Source organism: Salvia hispanica, chromosome 3 (genome assembly GCF_029641045.1).
Source record: "Salvia hispanica isolate PSC_SH4W2 chromosome 3, Shi_PSC_v1, whole genome shotgun sequence".
NCBI classification, from domain to species: domain Eukaryota; kingdom Viridiplantae; phylum Streptophyta; class Magnoliopsida; order Lamiales; family Lamiaceae; genus Salvia; species Salvia hispanica.
Window position 1 is genome coordinate 47,321,859 of NC_142694.1, and position 17,909 is coordinate 47,339,767.

A 17,909-nucleotide genomic window follows, 5' to 3' on the forward strand; every position below is an offset into this window, starting at 1 on the left:
GAAAAGTACAGTGGGGCACATGAATAGTGAAGAGATGAGACGGTTAAGAGACGGATAAGAGATAGCGTTGCGGATGCCCTAATCGATAACCTTTTGTGATGAACGGAAACAATGCGGTCAATGCTAATTCGAAATGTAGTTCATTGAAAAAAAAACACATTACTTAAACAATATATTACTTAAACACAATCAACATTCCACAACTCAAGGGCACAAAAGACTTCATCACAAATAACCAACATTCTACGACACAAACCTACTTTACTTCAATGCATAATAGCGACACTCCACTACACGTTAACAGATAATAAACTAGCATTGTAATACAACCCATAATACCACCTACGATCCATCACAAGTTGACAACGACCATAACGGGTGACGGTTACACAAACATAATGAACGCAAAATGGCCTACGCCTTCTCAACCAGTACGTAGAACGTGATGTCATCCGGGTTGATTAGAGTGAGAATGAGACGATCACCTTCGGCTAGCCCATTATCTCGTCGGAAGCGTTTCCACTCATGTTTCACCCAAATTCGTGAATTGGTATGCACGAGCATCAGCATCCACTTTTTTTTATCTGCAAGGAAGTAAATGGAAGCTATAAGGGCACCCATTGGAATATGTCGATGCCAAAAACCATATGGTATCTCAAAAGTGTGGGCTAATAACTCCGCAGTGACGATAACCGTAAATATCAGCCGACCAACGATGTCAAGAGCACGGTGGTCGTCTTTGTAGTTGATGTCGTCTGATGACTCCGTTTTCATCTCGGAAGGCAAGTAGTCCTCCGTTGTGTCGACGTCGGCGTGGTGACTTTGGTCCGGCGGTTCGAACTCATTATCTAATGCATACAATGAAACCCATGAACCACAAGTGTTAATATTGAGCGACCAAACTTGTGGATAAACATATCTCACCTTCGGCGTCCGATAGGGGTGGGACTCTTGTTCGAACGTCATACCTCTTGACATCGAACATCTCAATGTCAACCAACATGAAGGTGATAAAATCACTGTGCTTGAATAGGTTGTCACGGAAAAATCCAGTCCACCGATTGTAGAAGTGTGTCCCATTAGGTCGCCATAGAATCCGCATCGTCCAACCGGTACCATTCGGCATTACCAACCTACACTCATGTGTAAGTTGACTGCCATGAACCACATCGAACTCTGGAGGAAGACGCTGAAGAAAGCAAATAATGCATAACAAATGTTATTGGACGCGTAAAAAGGTAAAAATCCAAACATTTGTCGAAAATATAGACTCACGAACTCTTTCATGTGGCGTAGTCGTGAAAACTCTGTAAGAAATTATGGCCGGCGTGGATAAAGAGGGTCTCCACTGTGTTGTGGATGCATCCTAGCTCCGGCCATTAATAGTTGAACAATTTTGATTGACTAGAAAAATGAGTGTGTATAGGAATTGTGTAGAATTTGTTCACATGCACACACCTCGATATACATGAATGGCAGCACACTTGCGTGTGTAAGGCGGTGCACTTATTAAAAAATGGACTCCTTTTCACGCCCTCAATTGTCGTGTTCAGCAGTCGGCATAGGGTAGGTTAGGGGTCATTCCATCATTTCATGTTTACACCCGATTTATCTACCCCATTTAAGTACCCACAACCACCTCCACCATAATTCTCTTCTTCTCTCTTGAATCGCAACGATGAGGCCGATAGTCATCCGCTCTCAAAAGAAGTACTTCTACATCGACGACTGGGAGGCCGAAGATGACAAGACATTGCTAGAATTCATGCTCGATCAAAAGTTGAACGCCGAAGCATAGGGCGAAGGGTTGGATTTCTTCGGCGAGGACTTCCTCGTACAAGCGCATGAGGAACTTGAGGAAGCCTTCAGTGAGTTGCAAGGTATGGAACTCATTTACGAGCGCATCAAGTTCTTGCACAAGAGGTACGAGACTTTCACATTTGTTATCAACTATGTGGGCGTCTACTGGGATGAGGAAGAGGAATACATTCGTGCAAGTCACAAGACTTGGATAGCCATGATGAGGGTGAGCCAATTACATATAATCTTACTTATTTTGCATGTTATTAAGTTTTGTAAGTGTTTTCCGTCGCAGGCGAACTACTTTGCGATTGTCTACTACCTTCGTGACGAACCGCAGTATTCGATACTCACTCATGTGTTTGGACCAGGATCGGCAAACTTCGACGACATGGGAGAAGTCGAAGGACCCACAGGGACCGTCGACACGGGAGAAGGCGATGGACCCTCAGACACTGCCATCACAGGAGATGTCGATGGACCATCCGACAAAGATGAATGAGCATTCTACGTATTCGTCGAAGTGAAGCATGGCCATAGTTAATGTAGCTTTTTTATGTGTGTTTGCGTGATTAGGTCTTTGTTTTAGCATTTGGTTTGGAGGTTCTTTGTTTTGGGTATGTCGTGTATGTTATCCAAACTGAACGTATTAGCATTAGCGTTACCTATTTTCTGGCGTTCCATTGTCGTGTTAATCGACAATGGTATTGGTAATGCAATATATCTGTGACTTTGCATACCTCTTGAGTGTCGTTAACATGTTCCCAATATGCAACACAAAAACACAATGAAATTTAGAAACGCATAACTCAATGTCGATTTGATGAAACAAGAAATGAACCGATTAGCCACAATAAAATGGTACTACTGATTCCACCCTCCCACGTCAATGTTTCGCCTAAGCGAAAAGAGAACACTTCGCATGGATGATCAACTAGTGTAACATCTCCTATTTTGTCTTTATGCTAGTAATTAAAAGGTATAGTGTGTAAGTGGTAGTGTTTAAACAAAACCTCTTCCATCACACTCCAACCACACAAAAACATCGAAGAACAGATGGTATAATACATGACACATATATTGAGAAAAGCCAAAATACGTTCAGTTGAGTTTTCAAGGAAGATGTACGAAATATTGCCTAAATCTTTTAGTTCGACCGATTGATGGGTCGTGTAATTAATATGGTTGTTCGATTGCGTTCCTCGATGAAGATAGTGAAAATCTTCGTCGATGAACCAAGTGGGGAGATGCATTGGGATATGGTTGTTGACTCTACTATATATAAGTGGTAATGTAATGATGAAATGAGGTGGGTAAATGTCTAATCAAAACTCATTGCATGATGTTCTTACTATAAAAACATCATTTAGGATGATGAAGCATATTTACATATCGCTCACTCACCATGCACCTGTTTCATCGCATGATCATCTTTAACATTCCCTTGCAATCGCACTGCTTGTATAATGGCATGTGGACTTCCGCCGTAGATAGTGTCCTCATTGACACAATGGTGCATCTCAAAAGGGAGACGATACGCCTTAAATAAGAGTTCCCTACCTATTTCATTACATGTGTGGCTGGGAAGGTGTACTATAGGTGTGGCATTGCATTAATGAGGGCATACATTCCGATCCGTTTGCGGCTTCTTGCATCGTGATGCCGCACATTCAAAGAAGTGATCATGTCCAAAGGGACGTATTGGGACAAGGGTGACAGCTTTGTGTGTGTCGCCAACTGTGTATGGGTCACTCTAATGGAGGTACGTTGTCTTCATACCCTATGTTTACTTTGATATAATCTTCAAGGCGTGTTATGTCGTAACAAACGTTTACGTACATTATTGAACAGAAAAATCCTTTCGCGGAATCGTACTACTACGATGACGAACCCGAGTATAACTGTCTAGGTACATGTTCGGATTTGCTATGCATAGTGTGTGGCCGCCTGTGGATGTGGTAGAAATCTCGTCGCCCGATGATGACCTATCTTTCAACGGTGACTTCGACCTCATGGATCTCGATGTGGATGATGTTGAGGTCAACTCAAAGGCTGCTCTTACAACACGATGTGTAAAACGAAAACTGTTTTTCGACAATGACGCCCACCTACCAGATGGTCGGATGACTTCGGGTGCAGGTGCATGCATAGGAGTGGCGGGTCCAAGTCGTCAAAGTGCAAATATGATAGGCACATCCAAGGAGTGCAACCTTGGTAACAACGTTGGATGTTTCACAGCCAACACCATGTCGCCTTTCGCAAGTTCCTGTGCATCAAACTCGCCATACGAGGTGGTCACGTGTACACCCTAAGTAGGTCAACCGTCGCTCCGTTCTATCTTCCGTAACCCAAAAATAAGACAACCGTGGAACCAATTTGACGATGGGAAGCACTTTTGCGTATGTAGTTTTTGTATGCTTTCATCGTTGTTTATGTACCTATTCTGGAATGGTGATACGGAACTCATCTTGTTGCGGTCTTTGTTGCACTATTAAGTTCTTTGTGGTTGTTTCTCTTGTATTAGTCGTGATGTAAATGCATGAATGGGGGCCAAAATGCATCTTTACTAATCTAAAGTGTCAATTGGGTGAAATAACTATTATGCCCTTTTGGGCGGGAAAACGGTTGGGTTATGTTTTTTATTCACATTCCTATTTATCCTTAATCAAGTTAACCAGATCTGATGTTTATTGTAGCAGTTTTGGGCCATGCATCGAAAATTATTTTGTACAGGCCTATTCATCTTAAATAGCAGGATTTAGAATAGATGATCTTGTAATCATTTCGAGAGCATTAATGCGCTTAACTTGTTGTATTTAATGCGTGTAGTGATCATTTGGAGTTGTATGTTAAAATGCATATAAAAGTAGTGTAGAGATCTGAAGCAGTGTAGATAGCTATGATGTAGAAGGATGAAAAAGATGTTGCGTTAGTTGATGTAATGTATAGTCACCGTCAAACAGTTGTTCAACATAATGACTTGTCATGTATGTCACCGCACATCTACTTTTACTGCACAGCTACGATACGTAGAGATTTGGTTCGACTTGTCTTGCAGCCTTCTTTGTTTCGTAATTCGTTACTCGGATTTTGTACTCTGCAACACCACATCGAATAAAAAAACATCCAAATCCAAGCATTTGTCATAAGGAAAATAGGGTTTGGAGTTCAATAATTTACAATCACAACCAAAACGTAGACGGATATTGAAGCAAAATTACCGCCGCTAAGTAAGCATTACAACCCAAAACATAACACATATAATAAAGCATAGTACTACTACGAAAACGACATCAAAACACGGCCACCAAACGCTGGGAGTCATCCATCACCGGCAATGACTCATGCATAAGTTTAAGAAGGTAACCCAAACGAGCATGTTCCGGCATCCCCATGAACACCTCAAGCCTCTGCGGTTTGTCACCCAATATGTTGCAGTTAGTACTTTTGGTCGATCGTAAGACCCTCCACATCACTGAGCTTATTGAACACCGCTTGTCGAGCATGGCCGAGATCAAAGTCGTAACCGATTCTCGAAAAAATCACCTCCAACCTTGTGTTCGTCTCTACATGTAAGTTAGCCAAAAAGTCCATAAGCATAACATCAGTGTGTACCGCCTTACGCTTTTCTCCGGTAGTTTTCGCGGCCGAAGCTGGCTTCTCGCTGGTTCCGGAGTTGTTAGGGTCGGCTATTGAATCATCTTCTGCGTCATCCACATCAGTCAGAGGGGTTGTTCAAACAATGTCTGGGAGTCACTTTCGTCGCATTGACTGCCTACACCGACCCCATCGTGGAGTCGACCGGCTGCTTCGGATATACTCTCTGCTCCGGCGCTCATGGCCCGATCTTTACCAAATATGCATTTCCAAGTCTCCTAGAAGGGCCAAGACTTGTTCCGATGAATTTGGCTTTAGGGTCAACCTATTCACACTCACAACAAAAGTGAACAAACCTAGCACGAATAACGAGTAAAGAAATAATCAAACATGCTATGTCTTTGGTCACCTGCACAACGAGATCCCATTGCTCGTCGTCGATGTCTATCTTATAGTCACCATTCGAGTTAAACCCAACGCCGGTGCGATCCAAAATATTAAGGAAGCTAGTGTAGCTTGTTTTCCACGACGTTATTTTGGAGACCACATGCGAGGTACCTTTTATATCGGACGTCGGAAATTCTTGACGGATGCTATCCTCACATTTTTGGAGATAACCCGACCGAAATCCATTGTCGGATTTCCACCCCAACGCAACCAGTACGACCAAAGTCGCAACAATAATTTCTTCCTCTCTTGGAGACCACATGCGACCGGTCCGGTCACCCTTTTTGAACTCTTACTGCTTTGTCGGCGTTAACTGAAAAGGAAAACCCCAATGCCCACCTTATAAGCCAAGAAACACGTGCAAATTACAACGGTCGATAAAAACAGAGTCGATGGAAATACACGCCTGAAACGCCGCCGCTCCCACCAACTCCAGCTAAAATAGAACCCATCGGCTGGGACATGTTAAACTACGGTACACAACGACAAACTCGTTAAACAAAATTTTAGCTCAGGACAGCGAAATAGCGGAAATAAGGATGAGATGAGATCACAACATCGGGTCTTGACTAGGCGTCGTGGTAGGAGGCCCCGCTTGATGACTGATTGAAGAGAGCATGATTCGTGAGTGTAGAAGAAGCGGTATTTAAAACCGATTCAGACCGCGGAGAGTTAACCATTTTTGGAGGGACGTTTGAAATTTTCACATTTCGTTTCCCGGAATTATTTGTGATGCAAGGGTAGGTGGTGGCATTTTGGAAGATTTATGAGGATATTATCGTCTAACAACACGCGTCCTCCCATTTCTTCTCTCCAAATGTGAAACACCAAACATACAGCATTGACGCAGCACATGGTGGGCCCGTCCATATTTATTTAAGTCAACATTTATTTCTTGGCTTTCGAATTAGTATGAACCGAACACGCACTGTTTTAACTATCGGATAGATCAGTTCGAGCGCAATAAATAATAGTACTAGTACCAGTACTAGTACAAAATAGTCCAATATATTTTTCAATATTTAGTCTACCTCAGCATTTTTTTGTTTTTAACGTTATTATATTATTTCAGTGTCTCATAAATTGTTAACAAGATTGTCAAAATCACAATGAAAAATCAAAATTCTGATATATTCCTTTATCTTGATATTATCGTAGCTTTATTCATTGCAATCTGGCTGTTTGATCATTAGGTTGGGAGTTGAGTCTTTCTCATTTGGTTACGACATGGCTGATGCATTTTGTGGAGTTATTGATTCATCTATGAGATCTTCGACAAAAGTTTAAAACTAGCTACGATTTCTGATTGTTCTAAATCTCAACCTTCTATATCTTTACTATTCTTGATGTTCTATGTTTTCTAATACGTATCTTGTATACATTCAACTTTTGTTTTATAAATCGTTTATTAGTGATATTGGAGTATCTTATTTTAATGATTTGAAATGTGCTGAAACCGGTAATCTCATGATTGAGACAAAAAAGATGTCAATGTGTATAACTTGGTCTAACGGTAGAACAATTAAGGTTTGAGATTAAAAGTCATGAATTCAAGCATAGACTCTTAAATTTCTGAATATTTGCCTATTAAAAAAGATATTGATAAAATGTAAATTTAGTGATACGGATAGAAGAACTATAAAATGAAAGACCGAAAGCAAAATTATGATAAATGGGTCAAGTCGAATTGAAACATTGTTGCCGCATGACGTATGATGACGTAACAATTTTTAATATATTCTTCTTATGAACATTAATCACACCATGCTATGACTATCTAATCAAATGTTCAAATACATTTTAAAAAGTGTTTCCCACCACAAAGGAGAATAAAATCCAACCAATGAATCTTGGTGTGGAAAAATATTTTTGCTGATCTGTCTCATCAATGTCATCATAAACATTACAAAGGGAATAAAAACAAGTATTACTTAGATCAAAAAGGGATTGTAACTTTTTAGAAGGAATTTCTACCAGTTCAGAAACATAGATATGACATAGTACTATTCTGGTGAAAATACTCTCATGTTCATGCTACTTCGATGGCAGGTGCAACAGTTTGAGGAATTTGAGGAATATACTCCTCTTCCTTCGGCGGATGGATGGTGACAACGTCCGGCAAAGGTGTCATTGGCCCAACCTTGCCCTTTGGATCCCAGTCGAGCATGATCTTAACCTTGATACCAAGTACACCCTGAAGAAAAATCATAAGATTTTTCAGTTGATGTCAGCAAAGAGTTTGCAGAAACGGGCAAAACAAAAGCATAATCAAGAACTGGACCTGTCTAAGTAGAACATGTCGCACAGCAGCGTCAATGTACTCCTTGACGGGTTGCCCAGAGGAAATCATGTATCCATCCTTGAATTTCATGGACTTGGCACGCTGAGCACGGAGCTTTCCACTTACAATCACCTATAAAGAATAAGATTACAGTCTAGAGTGAATATTGGGATGCACGTAGACTGTAGTAAGGAATAAATCAGGAACAAGATATTTGTTCCAACCCACCTCACATCCCTTGGCACCATTCTCCATAACAAACCTCAGGACACCATAGCAAGCCCTAGACAGAATAATAGAAATGCAATTAGTTGAAATGGTACAAGACAGTGTAATCCTCAGAAATTATATGATACGGATACAAATGTTAAGTTTATCAACTGTAATTTGAGTTCTCCTTTTCTTTACAGTGATCTTTTACAATTGACGATGGACCAGATTTCAAGTTACATGGTCGAGTGCAAAAACTTTCAAATGTCAAATGCATAATATGCTTAAATAAATTTTAAAAGACCAATTTTACAAACAAAAAGAATGGCATAGATCGTGGCGTATGGTCTATTGTATTGCATGCCATGAAAGCAAGAAAATCTCACAAGAGATCTAAATGATAACACAGAGTGGGAAGCTGTTCGTTTACTAAACTAAATATCTTCCCAACCTCAATTTGCACAAGAGAAATAAAAATATTCTCTGGAGACATAATAGCTGGGAAGATAGATTTAGTCACCTTCAGACACGAGATAGGCACTTATTACTGCCATCACGCTGTAACGATGACAATTACAGAAACAATTACTCCGTACATAGACTTCATCACAAAACTGTATTTTCTAATATCAAACTTAGCCTAGACAATGTATTCATCTCATCACAAAATTTCTGGAAGTGTGTCTGGATGAAAGGTCTATCATAGATGGGAAGCATACAACAAGTGTGAAATGCATACCTCCGAACAGCAAGGCCTCCAAGAAGCTTGTACCGCAGTGACTCGGCCTGAGCAATGGCACAGAGACCCCTATTGTTGACCTTCTCAGCATAAAGCTCCACACTGTTCTCTGGGAACTTGAAACGCTTTTGAACGACTGATGTCAGCTCCCTAATTCTCCTACCCTTCTCTCCTAAAAAGTTCAAATATAAAAATCATACAACTAACTATCAAAAATTATACAATAAATCTTATATACATACTCAAACTCCGAATTGCCACAAGAGAGTGGAAATCAGATTTATACTCTTCTTCACAAAGTACCAAGTCTTATCTTGTCGTTAACGCATATACATAATCCTAGTAGAAAATCAGAAATTAACCTCACAGAGGAGAAAAACTCAGATTAACCCTATAATCTCAAAGTAGAACATTAGAAGCCTTAATTTAATAATACCAAATTGTTTATCCCTATATCAAGGGGCATAGTGTATCTGTATATATCCTGAATACCAACGACCGAACCTAACATTGCTATTAAACGCAGTAAATTAACCATTGCATATTAGATAAATAAAATTCAAAATTCAATTACCGAGAACGTTCTGTGTGCGTGTAGCTCGGATGATGATTTCGGTGCGCATCGGCGTGACTCGAACCTCCACACCGGAGTAGCCATCCTCCGCCAGCTCGCGAGTAAGAACCTCGTTTAGTTCGGCAAAGAACACGCCATCCGCAACAAACTAAACGCATATCAAAAGACAAACAAACTCGAAGAAATTCAAACACTCGATTCCATTAAATTCACAACAAGTTTATTCCGATTGAAAGTATAAAACATCAGATTATGTTTTATGATCGGATTTTGATAAGAAAATTTGAGAAATTGAAAGCTCACCTTTCGCTTTTTGCTCATCTGCGTGGCCATGTTTGTCTCAGTTCACTGCAGCTTGTCGGTGCGGCGGGTGTTTGTTCTCGACTCTATTAAAACTGTGGCTAACAAACCCTAACAAATTTACAGGTAGTATCTCATTTTATACCTTGTCACGCCCACGATTTAAATTCTTAATAATAATTTGCTACATTAAATAAATAAATCATATTCTATTGGGGAGTGTTATATTGCTAATTAATGCTTAATTACTAATTACAATTCAATAATAGTCATTAGATATTTAAATTAAAGGCCTAGATCATCAACCACGAAATATCAATACGACCAACAAAAACGTCAAAAAGCTATATGATTAATTCCAATAAAAATCAATAGGGGTATTAATGTCAAGTTTGTTATAACTAACTTTTTAAATAAATCCCAAAACTTTAAATTCATATAACATATATCAAATTAATGATAATTTTATAAGGATTCCAACGATATACTACATCCATATGTTCCGATGTCAAAATTTGAAAAAAAAATAATTTTTTTTTCGAATTTTCATATTTTTGACGAACAGATTTATGTCAATATACCTTACATAATATGTCAATATTATGCTTGTAAAATGTCAATACGAAATTGTGTTGACATTATTATGTCTTCGTGTTGATGTATTTCATACACTGTATTGATATTGTATTTCTAAATCCTAAATTTGATAGTTGCTATTATCTTTTTAATATTAAAAAATGAAAAACGAAATTACACATGGCAAATTGGAGACCACAAAATTTCTAAAATCTCATGGTCTTAAATTAGTTGTAGTTAGCAACTAAGGGATGAGTTAGCAATTGATCACTCCTCATCTACTACGTCTATATCATTGTATTCAAATTCTATTTTAAAACTAAATTAAAATTATGATATAAAAGTAGAATTCATATTTAAAAAAAAAAAATCTTATTTCTTAAAATTTACCGAGAATGAAATGTAGACTTTAATAATTATTTGAGTTTATACTTTTTGCTATAAAACTAAACAAATATTGAAATTATCCATGCTATAGTACATAGTAGAGTACATTTTTCACTGAAAATATAAACTCTAATAAGGGCCGTAAAAATCCTACAAAATCTATTTAATTATTTTTAAAATATAGTACTATATGATAAGATTAAATATATGCACAGATAATAATCCAGACGGATATTTTGTAGGTGTATATACTTTTGTAGAAAGTGCAAGATGGGAAGGAGTAGATCTCCATAGTCAACAGAAACGAAAAACTTAAGGAAACATATTTTTGCTGATCTGTTTCATATTAAAAAAATTTACAAGAACATAAATAAAATAAAAACAAGTTTACTAAAACAAAAAGGGTGCGACTTCATAAGGGAAATACAATTCAATTTCTACTTGTTAAGATACAAATATTACCAGACCAAAAAAACATAAACATCACATACTATTCTTGTGAAAACAACCTCATTTTTAAGCTACTTCAATGGCAGGCGCAACAGTTTGAGGAATTTGAGGAATATACACTCCTCTTCCTTGGGCGGATGGATGGTGACAACATCCGGCAGAGGAGTCATTGGCCCAACCTTGCCCTTAGGATCCAGTCGAGCATAATCTTAACCTTGATACCAAGAACGCCCTGAAGAAAATTCAAACGGTTGTTGAATGATGTCAACCATATTTGAACATATATGAACAAACGCAGGGGGAAAAAGAACAGACCTGTCTAAGTAGAACATGTCGCACAGCAGCGTCGATGTACTCCTTCACAGGTTGCCCAGAGGAAATCATGTACCCGTCCTTGAATTTCATGGACTTAGCACGCTGAGCACGGAGCTTTCCACTTACGATCACCTTTAGAGATTGGGATGAAAGTCGGGAGTGAAAATTGAGATGTATGTATGAAAAGAAATAAATCAAGAATAAGATATATGCCCCACCTCACATCCCTTGGCACCATTCTCCATAACAAACCTCAGAACACCATAGCAAGCCCTAGTCAGAACAATAGAAAATAAAATTAGTTAAAGTGAAATGATAGAAAGCAGTGTACGATTCTCAGAAATTATGATACAGTTACAGATGCAGAGGTCAAGTTTAACAACTGATGATGCCAATAAGGCCTAGCTCAAGTGGAGGTGTTGGGAATAATCTTGCCTTGCGTGGTGTTTATTTCTCAAATTATGGTGGTGTAGTGGCCTATGTGCGGTGTAGTGGTACACAATTGGTGGTAGTGCATATGTACGGTGCAGTGCTTTAATTGATGTTATGTATATATATACCGCATGTAATTCATAAAAAAACTTATGATGGAGCAGAATCATAATTTATGAAAGAAATTCTAACAAGAGCACTGCAAAAGATAAGTACAAAGACTGTTAGATAATGTGTAATAAGTTATGTGGTGTTTCGGTATAAAAAGCCATCCAAGCGAGAAAACCTAACAAGTGATCTAACTTAGAATACTAATCACACATCATAGTTTCCCATACCAAATTGGGCCTACGGGTGTATTTACTTCAGCAACGATGAACTGACAATCACAATATTATGACAATTGACAACTATGAACTACATCAAGTGTGGGGATGAAAGTGGCTGTGATTGATGGGAATTTGGAATTCATTTATAAGAGGCGTGTAAATGCATACCTCCGAACAGCAAGGCCTCCAAGAAGCTTGTACCGCAGTGACTCGGCCTGAGCAATGGCACAGAGACCCCTATTGTTGACCTTCTCAGCATAAAGCTCCACACTGTTCTCTGGGAACTTAAAACGCTTTTGAACGACTGACGTCAGCTCTCTAATTCTCCTACCCTTCTCTCCTGAAGAAATTAATTATAAAATTATACAATCATCTACAAGAAAAATAGGAGTAAATATTATATACATACCCAAACTATAAACTCTAACATGTAGACTAAATCATTTAAAACTCAAAAATTAACCTCACGAATCTTAGTATTTCACATTGAACTCCATGATTCTATCATATCAACGTAGAAAACCAATTATACAAACTAACAATAACTAATTGTTTTCCCTGTTTCAAAGCAACATAGTGAATTCGTATAAATCCTGAATTCCAACCGAGTGAAACAAACATTGCTAATAGCTTTTCGAAACAAAAAAAATCACAAATGCCTGATACTAAAAAAGATGCAATTACGCATTTGATTACGACTAAATAATCAATTACCGAGCACGTTCTGTGTACGAGTAGCTCGGATGATGATCTCGGTACGCATCGGCGTGACTCGGACCTCGACTCCAGAGTAGCCATCCTCGGCCAACTCGCGAGTCAGCACCTCGTTCAGCTCGGCGAAGAACACGCCATCCGCAACAAACTGAACAAAACCATAGTAATCATATTAAGCGACAGACAAACTCGAAGAAATTCAAAATACTCGATTCAATTAAATTTATAACATAGTTTATTCAGATTGAAAGAAAAAAACTTTGAATGATTCAATTTGAACGGATTTTGAGGAGTTGAGGGAGAAACTGATAGCACACCTTTCGCTTTTTGCTCATCTGCGTCGCCATTGTTTTATCTCAGCTCTCTTTCTCGACTGTGGCAGAGAAACCCTATGAATGAATTGAAACCCTAATTAAATGGGACTGTTTTTTTTTATCTCCTTGCAATATAGTATTTTAACAAAATGAACATTGAAATTATGCAAAACATATACGAGACCACCTCAAAAAGAAAAATATATAAACTGTTTTTCACTCATAACATAAATTTAAGAAATACTAGTACTATTATAAACCAATAGTACATTCAAAAACGTATAAAATTTAATAACACAAGAATAAATAGAAAGTTGTGAAATTTAATGAAATCAGAAACCAAGATTATTATGTTTTACAAATTGGTAAAGACAACCAATGTTCTTTACTCTTCAGTTCTAATTTAGGTTCACATAGTAGAAATTGCTATTTTGACGAATAATACATTGTACTAATCTACAATCTGAAAACGGAATCACGACGGATCTCTTCCCGTATCTAAAAATCGGAATGATACAAGCAAACGAGGCTTGAATGAGTCACAGGCGAACGACACAGAGGGCACTCTGGCTTCTCATTACACCACTCCATAATGCAGTTCCTGTTGGTGAACAACAAAAGAAAATAGCATCAAGAGATATGAAAGAGGTGGAATTCATCCACTCAGATTCCGGCAACCTGAAAAAATTGAGGTCGTACCAGCAAAACACGTGGCCGCAAGGAGTGGCTGTTGGGGACTGGCGGTTGCTCAGGCAGAGTGTGCATTTGCTCACTCCAATCACTTGAGACTGAGAAAGAAAGAGTCATTCTTGGATGTTTATATCTACGATGTGAGCCATTGTGCATCTAGATGATGTGTGGGTGACTTTTATACGTTATGAATGCGGGTTATGGGTATATGTTTGGGGAGGTATGTGGCAGTGCATACCTCTGAAGTAGATGCAGATTCTGATACCAAACTAGTCTTTGCAGAGTCGTCAGCTATGAGATGGCCTTCCTCGTTTAAGATGGGTAAACCTCTTCCTGCCAACAGAGATTTTAGAAGTTCGTAAGTGGTAAAGAAACCAGCAACCTTCATAGACCAAGCAGCATATACTGATCAAATATTTTTCTTCTAGATATGATCTGAAGACTGTTGTTATGCTAGAACGAAACAAGTAAACCGAAGGGATCAATCTGACAGGTGATAATGAAATCTTTAGAGTCAATTCGAAGATAACCTGTTGAAGTTCGATAATCTCCGAGGGATGTAGGCTGAATCGAAGTTGCAAGAGAAGATAAATTGCTCCTCCTTAATCCTTCAGCAGCGATTATACAGAGCTGAACTAGAAGGAAAACGCCCAATATTTGATATCTGTGTCGAATGATAAAATTTAGGCACGGACCTTATTCAGCTAATCATATACAATAACAGTGTCATCGAAAACATCTTAAGACAAGAAGTCACACTAGGATGTGCAGAAAAAAAGGGCAAGGGCGTGATTAATGCATTTAAATTTTCGAGTGATAACTGTATGTAACTATCACTCAGTATGTGTATAAGGTTTTCAACAGAATAAGGACATATCACATCAATATATAAGGGAGTATCAGATAAAAAAAACATCACTTCTTCGATTTAGCACCCTTCGGAAGGAAGACTTATCAATAAGAGGTTCCATGAAATCATAAATGATGCCATATGAGTAATTATCAGTATCTCTGAGCATGACAATAATACAATTTATCATTACCTAGGCCTTTGATTGGTTGGTTTGCCAATAAACACATAACGAATTCCAGAAGCTCGTTTTGACAAATGATAATATAGGCCTGTGCAATTAAAGAGCAGTATGAGAATCATAAAGCAAGATAGCTTATTCTCCAACTAAAACAGCTCTTATAATATATTGAGCATAACCAGTTCACCTTCAAAATAAAAGAACATGAGGTTTGTCCGAAGAAGCAACATGAAAAGCTCACGGCCTATAGGTAGCACCTGAACTCAACAATACAAAGGATGAATTACTTTGGTTAAGGATTTAATGAAAAGCTCATCTGATTAAATCTGCAAACATATTAATCAGAAAACATATTCTAACGGAAATCAAATTAAAAGATGGAAATCCATTCATAAAAATATGCCTGGGTAAGGTTTTACAGTATCTGAGTAAGATTAATATGGTAGAAGTGCATACTGAGGGCAACCTCCGAACTGCAGAGGACCACATTCCAGCTATTCTGGCTTTCAATCTTGACAAAGTTGATGATGTAACTTCAGAGTTTCCAGATAAATGAATTTGACTGCTAGAGGTACTTTCAGCATCCATGGCGTCATTAGATAGTAAATCAGCCATAGTAAGACCTTGGGAAGCAATACGCGAGCTGCAAACCAGAGAGATTGAATACTTTAGCATTACACATAATTCTCAATCACTAAGCACCTTAAGCTTCAAAGAATCTGAAACTGATAAGCAAGCAGGAGAGATTAAGCATTATATGGAACTTTCAGAACCTTATCCTTTCAGCAATATACGGGAATGCTGTCTGGTAAAGAATAAAAAGAGAGCGCCTTGCCGGAGTTGGAGGAAGTCCATGTGGTCCTGCAACCTGTAATTGTTCCATAATTTTCTTCATCAGTAAAGTTCTAAATGACTGTGCACGGCAATGCGGAACCAAACAGAAAAAAAATACAGGAATTGAATACACAATGTGGTAATTGAGAAACATTATTGCGGAGGCGACTAACTGATGAATATTCCAACAGTACTAACAACAAGCGTCTTAGGCTCACATTTCTCGAAGAGACTTTATCTAAGAACATACCACTCAGAGCAAAATAACACCATGAAGAAACTATCCTCCATTTAAGCTCAGCGGCACAATTTATCTACCTCGTTAAGGTCAATTAGTGCTATGTGCTTATACACCCAAGCAAAACAAACTAAAGCCTATGATGCGAGATGCACCTGAGTGATGTCACAATACTCTTCTCCGAGGGTCTGTTTTCCTGCACCAGTGGTTAATAGGAAATAGAGCATCTGGCCCAAAAGCTTTGTCTGCACAATAAATTAACCCAGCCCCATTACAACAAAATCTCACAAAATTAAAAGTACATAGTCACATTCTCAGAAATCACAATTCCATCAGCAAAAACACAAGCAGCTCCTAAACCAATTTATGCCTACTCCAGATTTAAATTAGGTATGCAATAGCACATCTTAGAAAGACAGATAGATCTCTACTATATCATTATACCAGATTAGGGTTCATGCACATTAAAACCAGAGACTGACAAACAAAACGCAGCAGATTCATAATTTATCACATTTTAATTCAACTCTAAATGCCTAATTGCACAATCTAACTTGTGGAGAATGGGGAAATCACCTCACTCTGATATGCAACAGCAACTCTTGTACCTGAAAAAAAAACACAGGATGCATAATTACATTGACGTAATCAGTGAGAGCAATGCTCAAAACAGAATTTCCCTAATACGTTAATTAGTAGTAATTCAATATGATTGAGCAGATGAAACTGGAAATTAATACTATAAACCACATGTATTTCTATCTTCTAGGAATCAACCGCCACAAAATTATAACCACGAATGATGATTTAATTAGACGGGGAAATTAGGTGGATTAGTTAAGAATACCAAAGAGGTGGCGGAAGGCGTCGCGGCAGGCGTCGTAGACGAAGGAAGCGTACTGCTCGTCCTTCTCAGCTGCTCTCATTATTTCTGGCTGCGCCGCCAGCGGAAAGGTCCGTACGCCGCCGCCGCTTCCACTAGGTCCGGCATCGGAGGTGTTGCTGCTGCTGGCATCTCCCATGACCGCAGCTGCTTCTGTAATTCCCATCCTCCCCTCTTCTGCAGAGATATCCAGTGTTTCCAGAAAAGAAAATCAAGACGGCGCCGTTTTGGTTTGGGATGAAATGAAGTGATGATAACTGTGATAAAATAAAATGGAAATGTAATGCAAGGCAAATGCTAGGTTGGGATTAGGGCCATTAGATTCTTTCTTTCTCTTATTCATAAATATCATCTTTAAATTACTAATTTAATTAAAAATACAGACTTTATTTAAATTTAAAAGTTATGAAATTAAAATTCTACATAAAAGTTAAATAATTAAAAGACTAAAATGCATAATTAAAATCTTCAAAATTTCAAAAATTACACAATTAAAAATCTAAGATGATATTCAATTATTTTTGAAGTTTTTTTCAACCATCTTCTAATATTCCTCCAAATGTTACGAGCTCATAGAACTCATTTGTGTGGTATAGGCTTTCATCAATACTTATGGGGCAAATATCCTCCTAAAAAAATTATATTCATGCTACTTTTTTCATACTATTTACAAAATATTTTAAAATTCTTCTTTAAATTTCCCTTCTCAATAACTTCAAAATTTGATACCTCACGCAAGTTCCTTGCTCCGCCTCTGTCAACGTGTCA

The 17,909-nt window shown here is 38.2% G+C and overlaps 2 protein-coding genes and 1 pseudogene across 3 annotated transcripts; all 3 read right to left on the bottom strand.

Moving 5' to 3' along the window:
* Positions 1–7,669: 7,669 nt before the first annotated feature.
* LOC125209096 (small ribosomal subunit protein uS3y) lies at positions 7,670–10,094 on the bottom strand. Its single transcript, XM_048108698.2, has 6 exons — positions 9,952–10,094; positions 9,649–9,796; positions 9,075–9,246; positions 8,354–8,408; positions 8,126–8,257; positions 7,670–8,038 (listed from the first exon to the last, which is right to left on the bottom strand). Exons 1-6 carry the CDS (start codon positions 9,979–9,981, stop codon positions 7,874–7,876), a joined length of 702 nt encoding a protein of 233 aa, XP_047964655.1. The 5' UTR covers positions 9,982–10,094; the 3' UTR covers positions 7,670–7,873.
* A 1,188-nt stretch (positions 10,095–11,282) lies between these two features.
* LOC125209097 (small ribosomal subunit protein uS3y-like) lies at positions 11,283–13,627 on the bottom strand (annotated as a pseudogene). The gene is made up of 6 exons (XR_016137246.1): positions 13,469–13,627; positions 13,152–13,299; positions 12,606–12,777; positions 11,895–11,949; positions 11,677–11,808; positions 11,283–11,593 (listed from the first exon to the last, which is right to left on the bottom strand). The product of XR_016137246.1 is annotated as a small ribosomal subunit protein uS3y-like (transcript).
* Positions 13,628–13,768: 141 nt separating this feature from the next.
* Positions 13,769–17,399, bottom strand: PEX10 (peroxin 10). The gene is made up of 11 exons (XM_048108697.2): positions 17,106–17,399; positions 16,835–16,866; positions 16,414–16,503; positions 15,960–16,054; positions 15,643–15,829; positions 15,374–15,443; positions 15,199–15,277; positions 14,686–14,819; positions 14,394–14,488; positions 14,165–14,253; positions 13,769–14,066 (listed from the first exon to the last, which is right to left on the bottom strand). The coding sequence occupies exons 1-11, from the start codon at positions 17,305–17,307 to the stop codon at positions 13,964–13,966; spliced, it is 1,176 nt and encodes a 391-aa protein (XP_047964654.1). The 5' UTR covers positions 17,308–17,399; the 3' UTR covers positions 13,769–13,963.
* Between the last annotated feature and the right edge of the window lie 510 nt (positions 17,400–17,909).

Coding starts and splice junctions, on each gene's coding strand:
- LOC125209096 (XM_048108698.2), bottom strand. CDS start 9,981: ATGGCCACGCAGATGAGCAAAAAGCGAAAG. Junction 9,797..9,951: donor AGATGAGCAAAAAGCGAAAG/GTGAGCTTTCAA, acceptor ATATGCGTTTAG/TTTGTTGCGGATGGCGTGTT. Junction 8,258..8,353: donor ATGGTGCCAAGGGATGTGAG/GTGGGTTGGAAC, acceptor TATTCTTTATAG/GTGATTGTAAGTGGAAAGCT.
- PEX10 (XM_048108697.2), bottom strand. CDS start 17,307: ATGGGAATTACAGAAGCAGCTGCGGTCATGGGAGATGCCAGCAGCAGC. Junction 15,444..15,642: donor CAGTTCGGAGGTTGCCCTCA/GTATGCACTTCT, acceptor TGTTGAGTTCAG/GTGCTACCTATAGGCCGTGA. Junction 15,278..15,373: donor CATGTTCTTTTATTTTGAAG/GTGAACTGGTTA, acceptor TTAATTGCACAG/GCCTATATTATCATTTGTCA.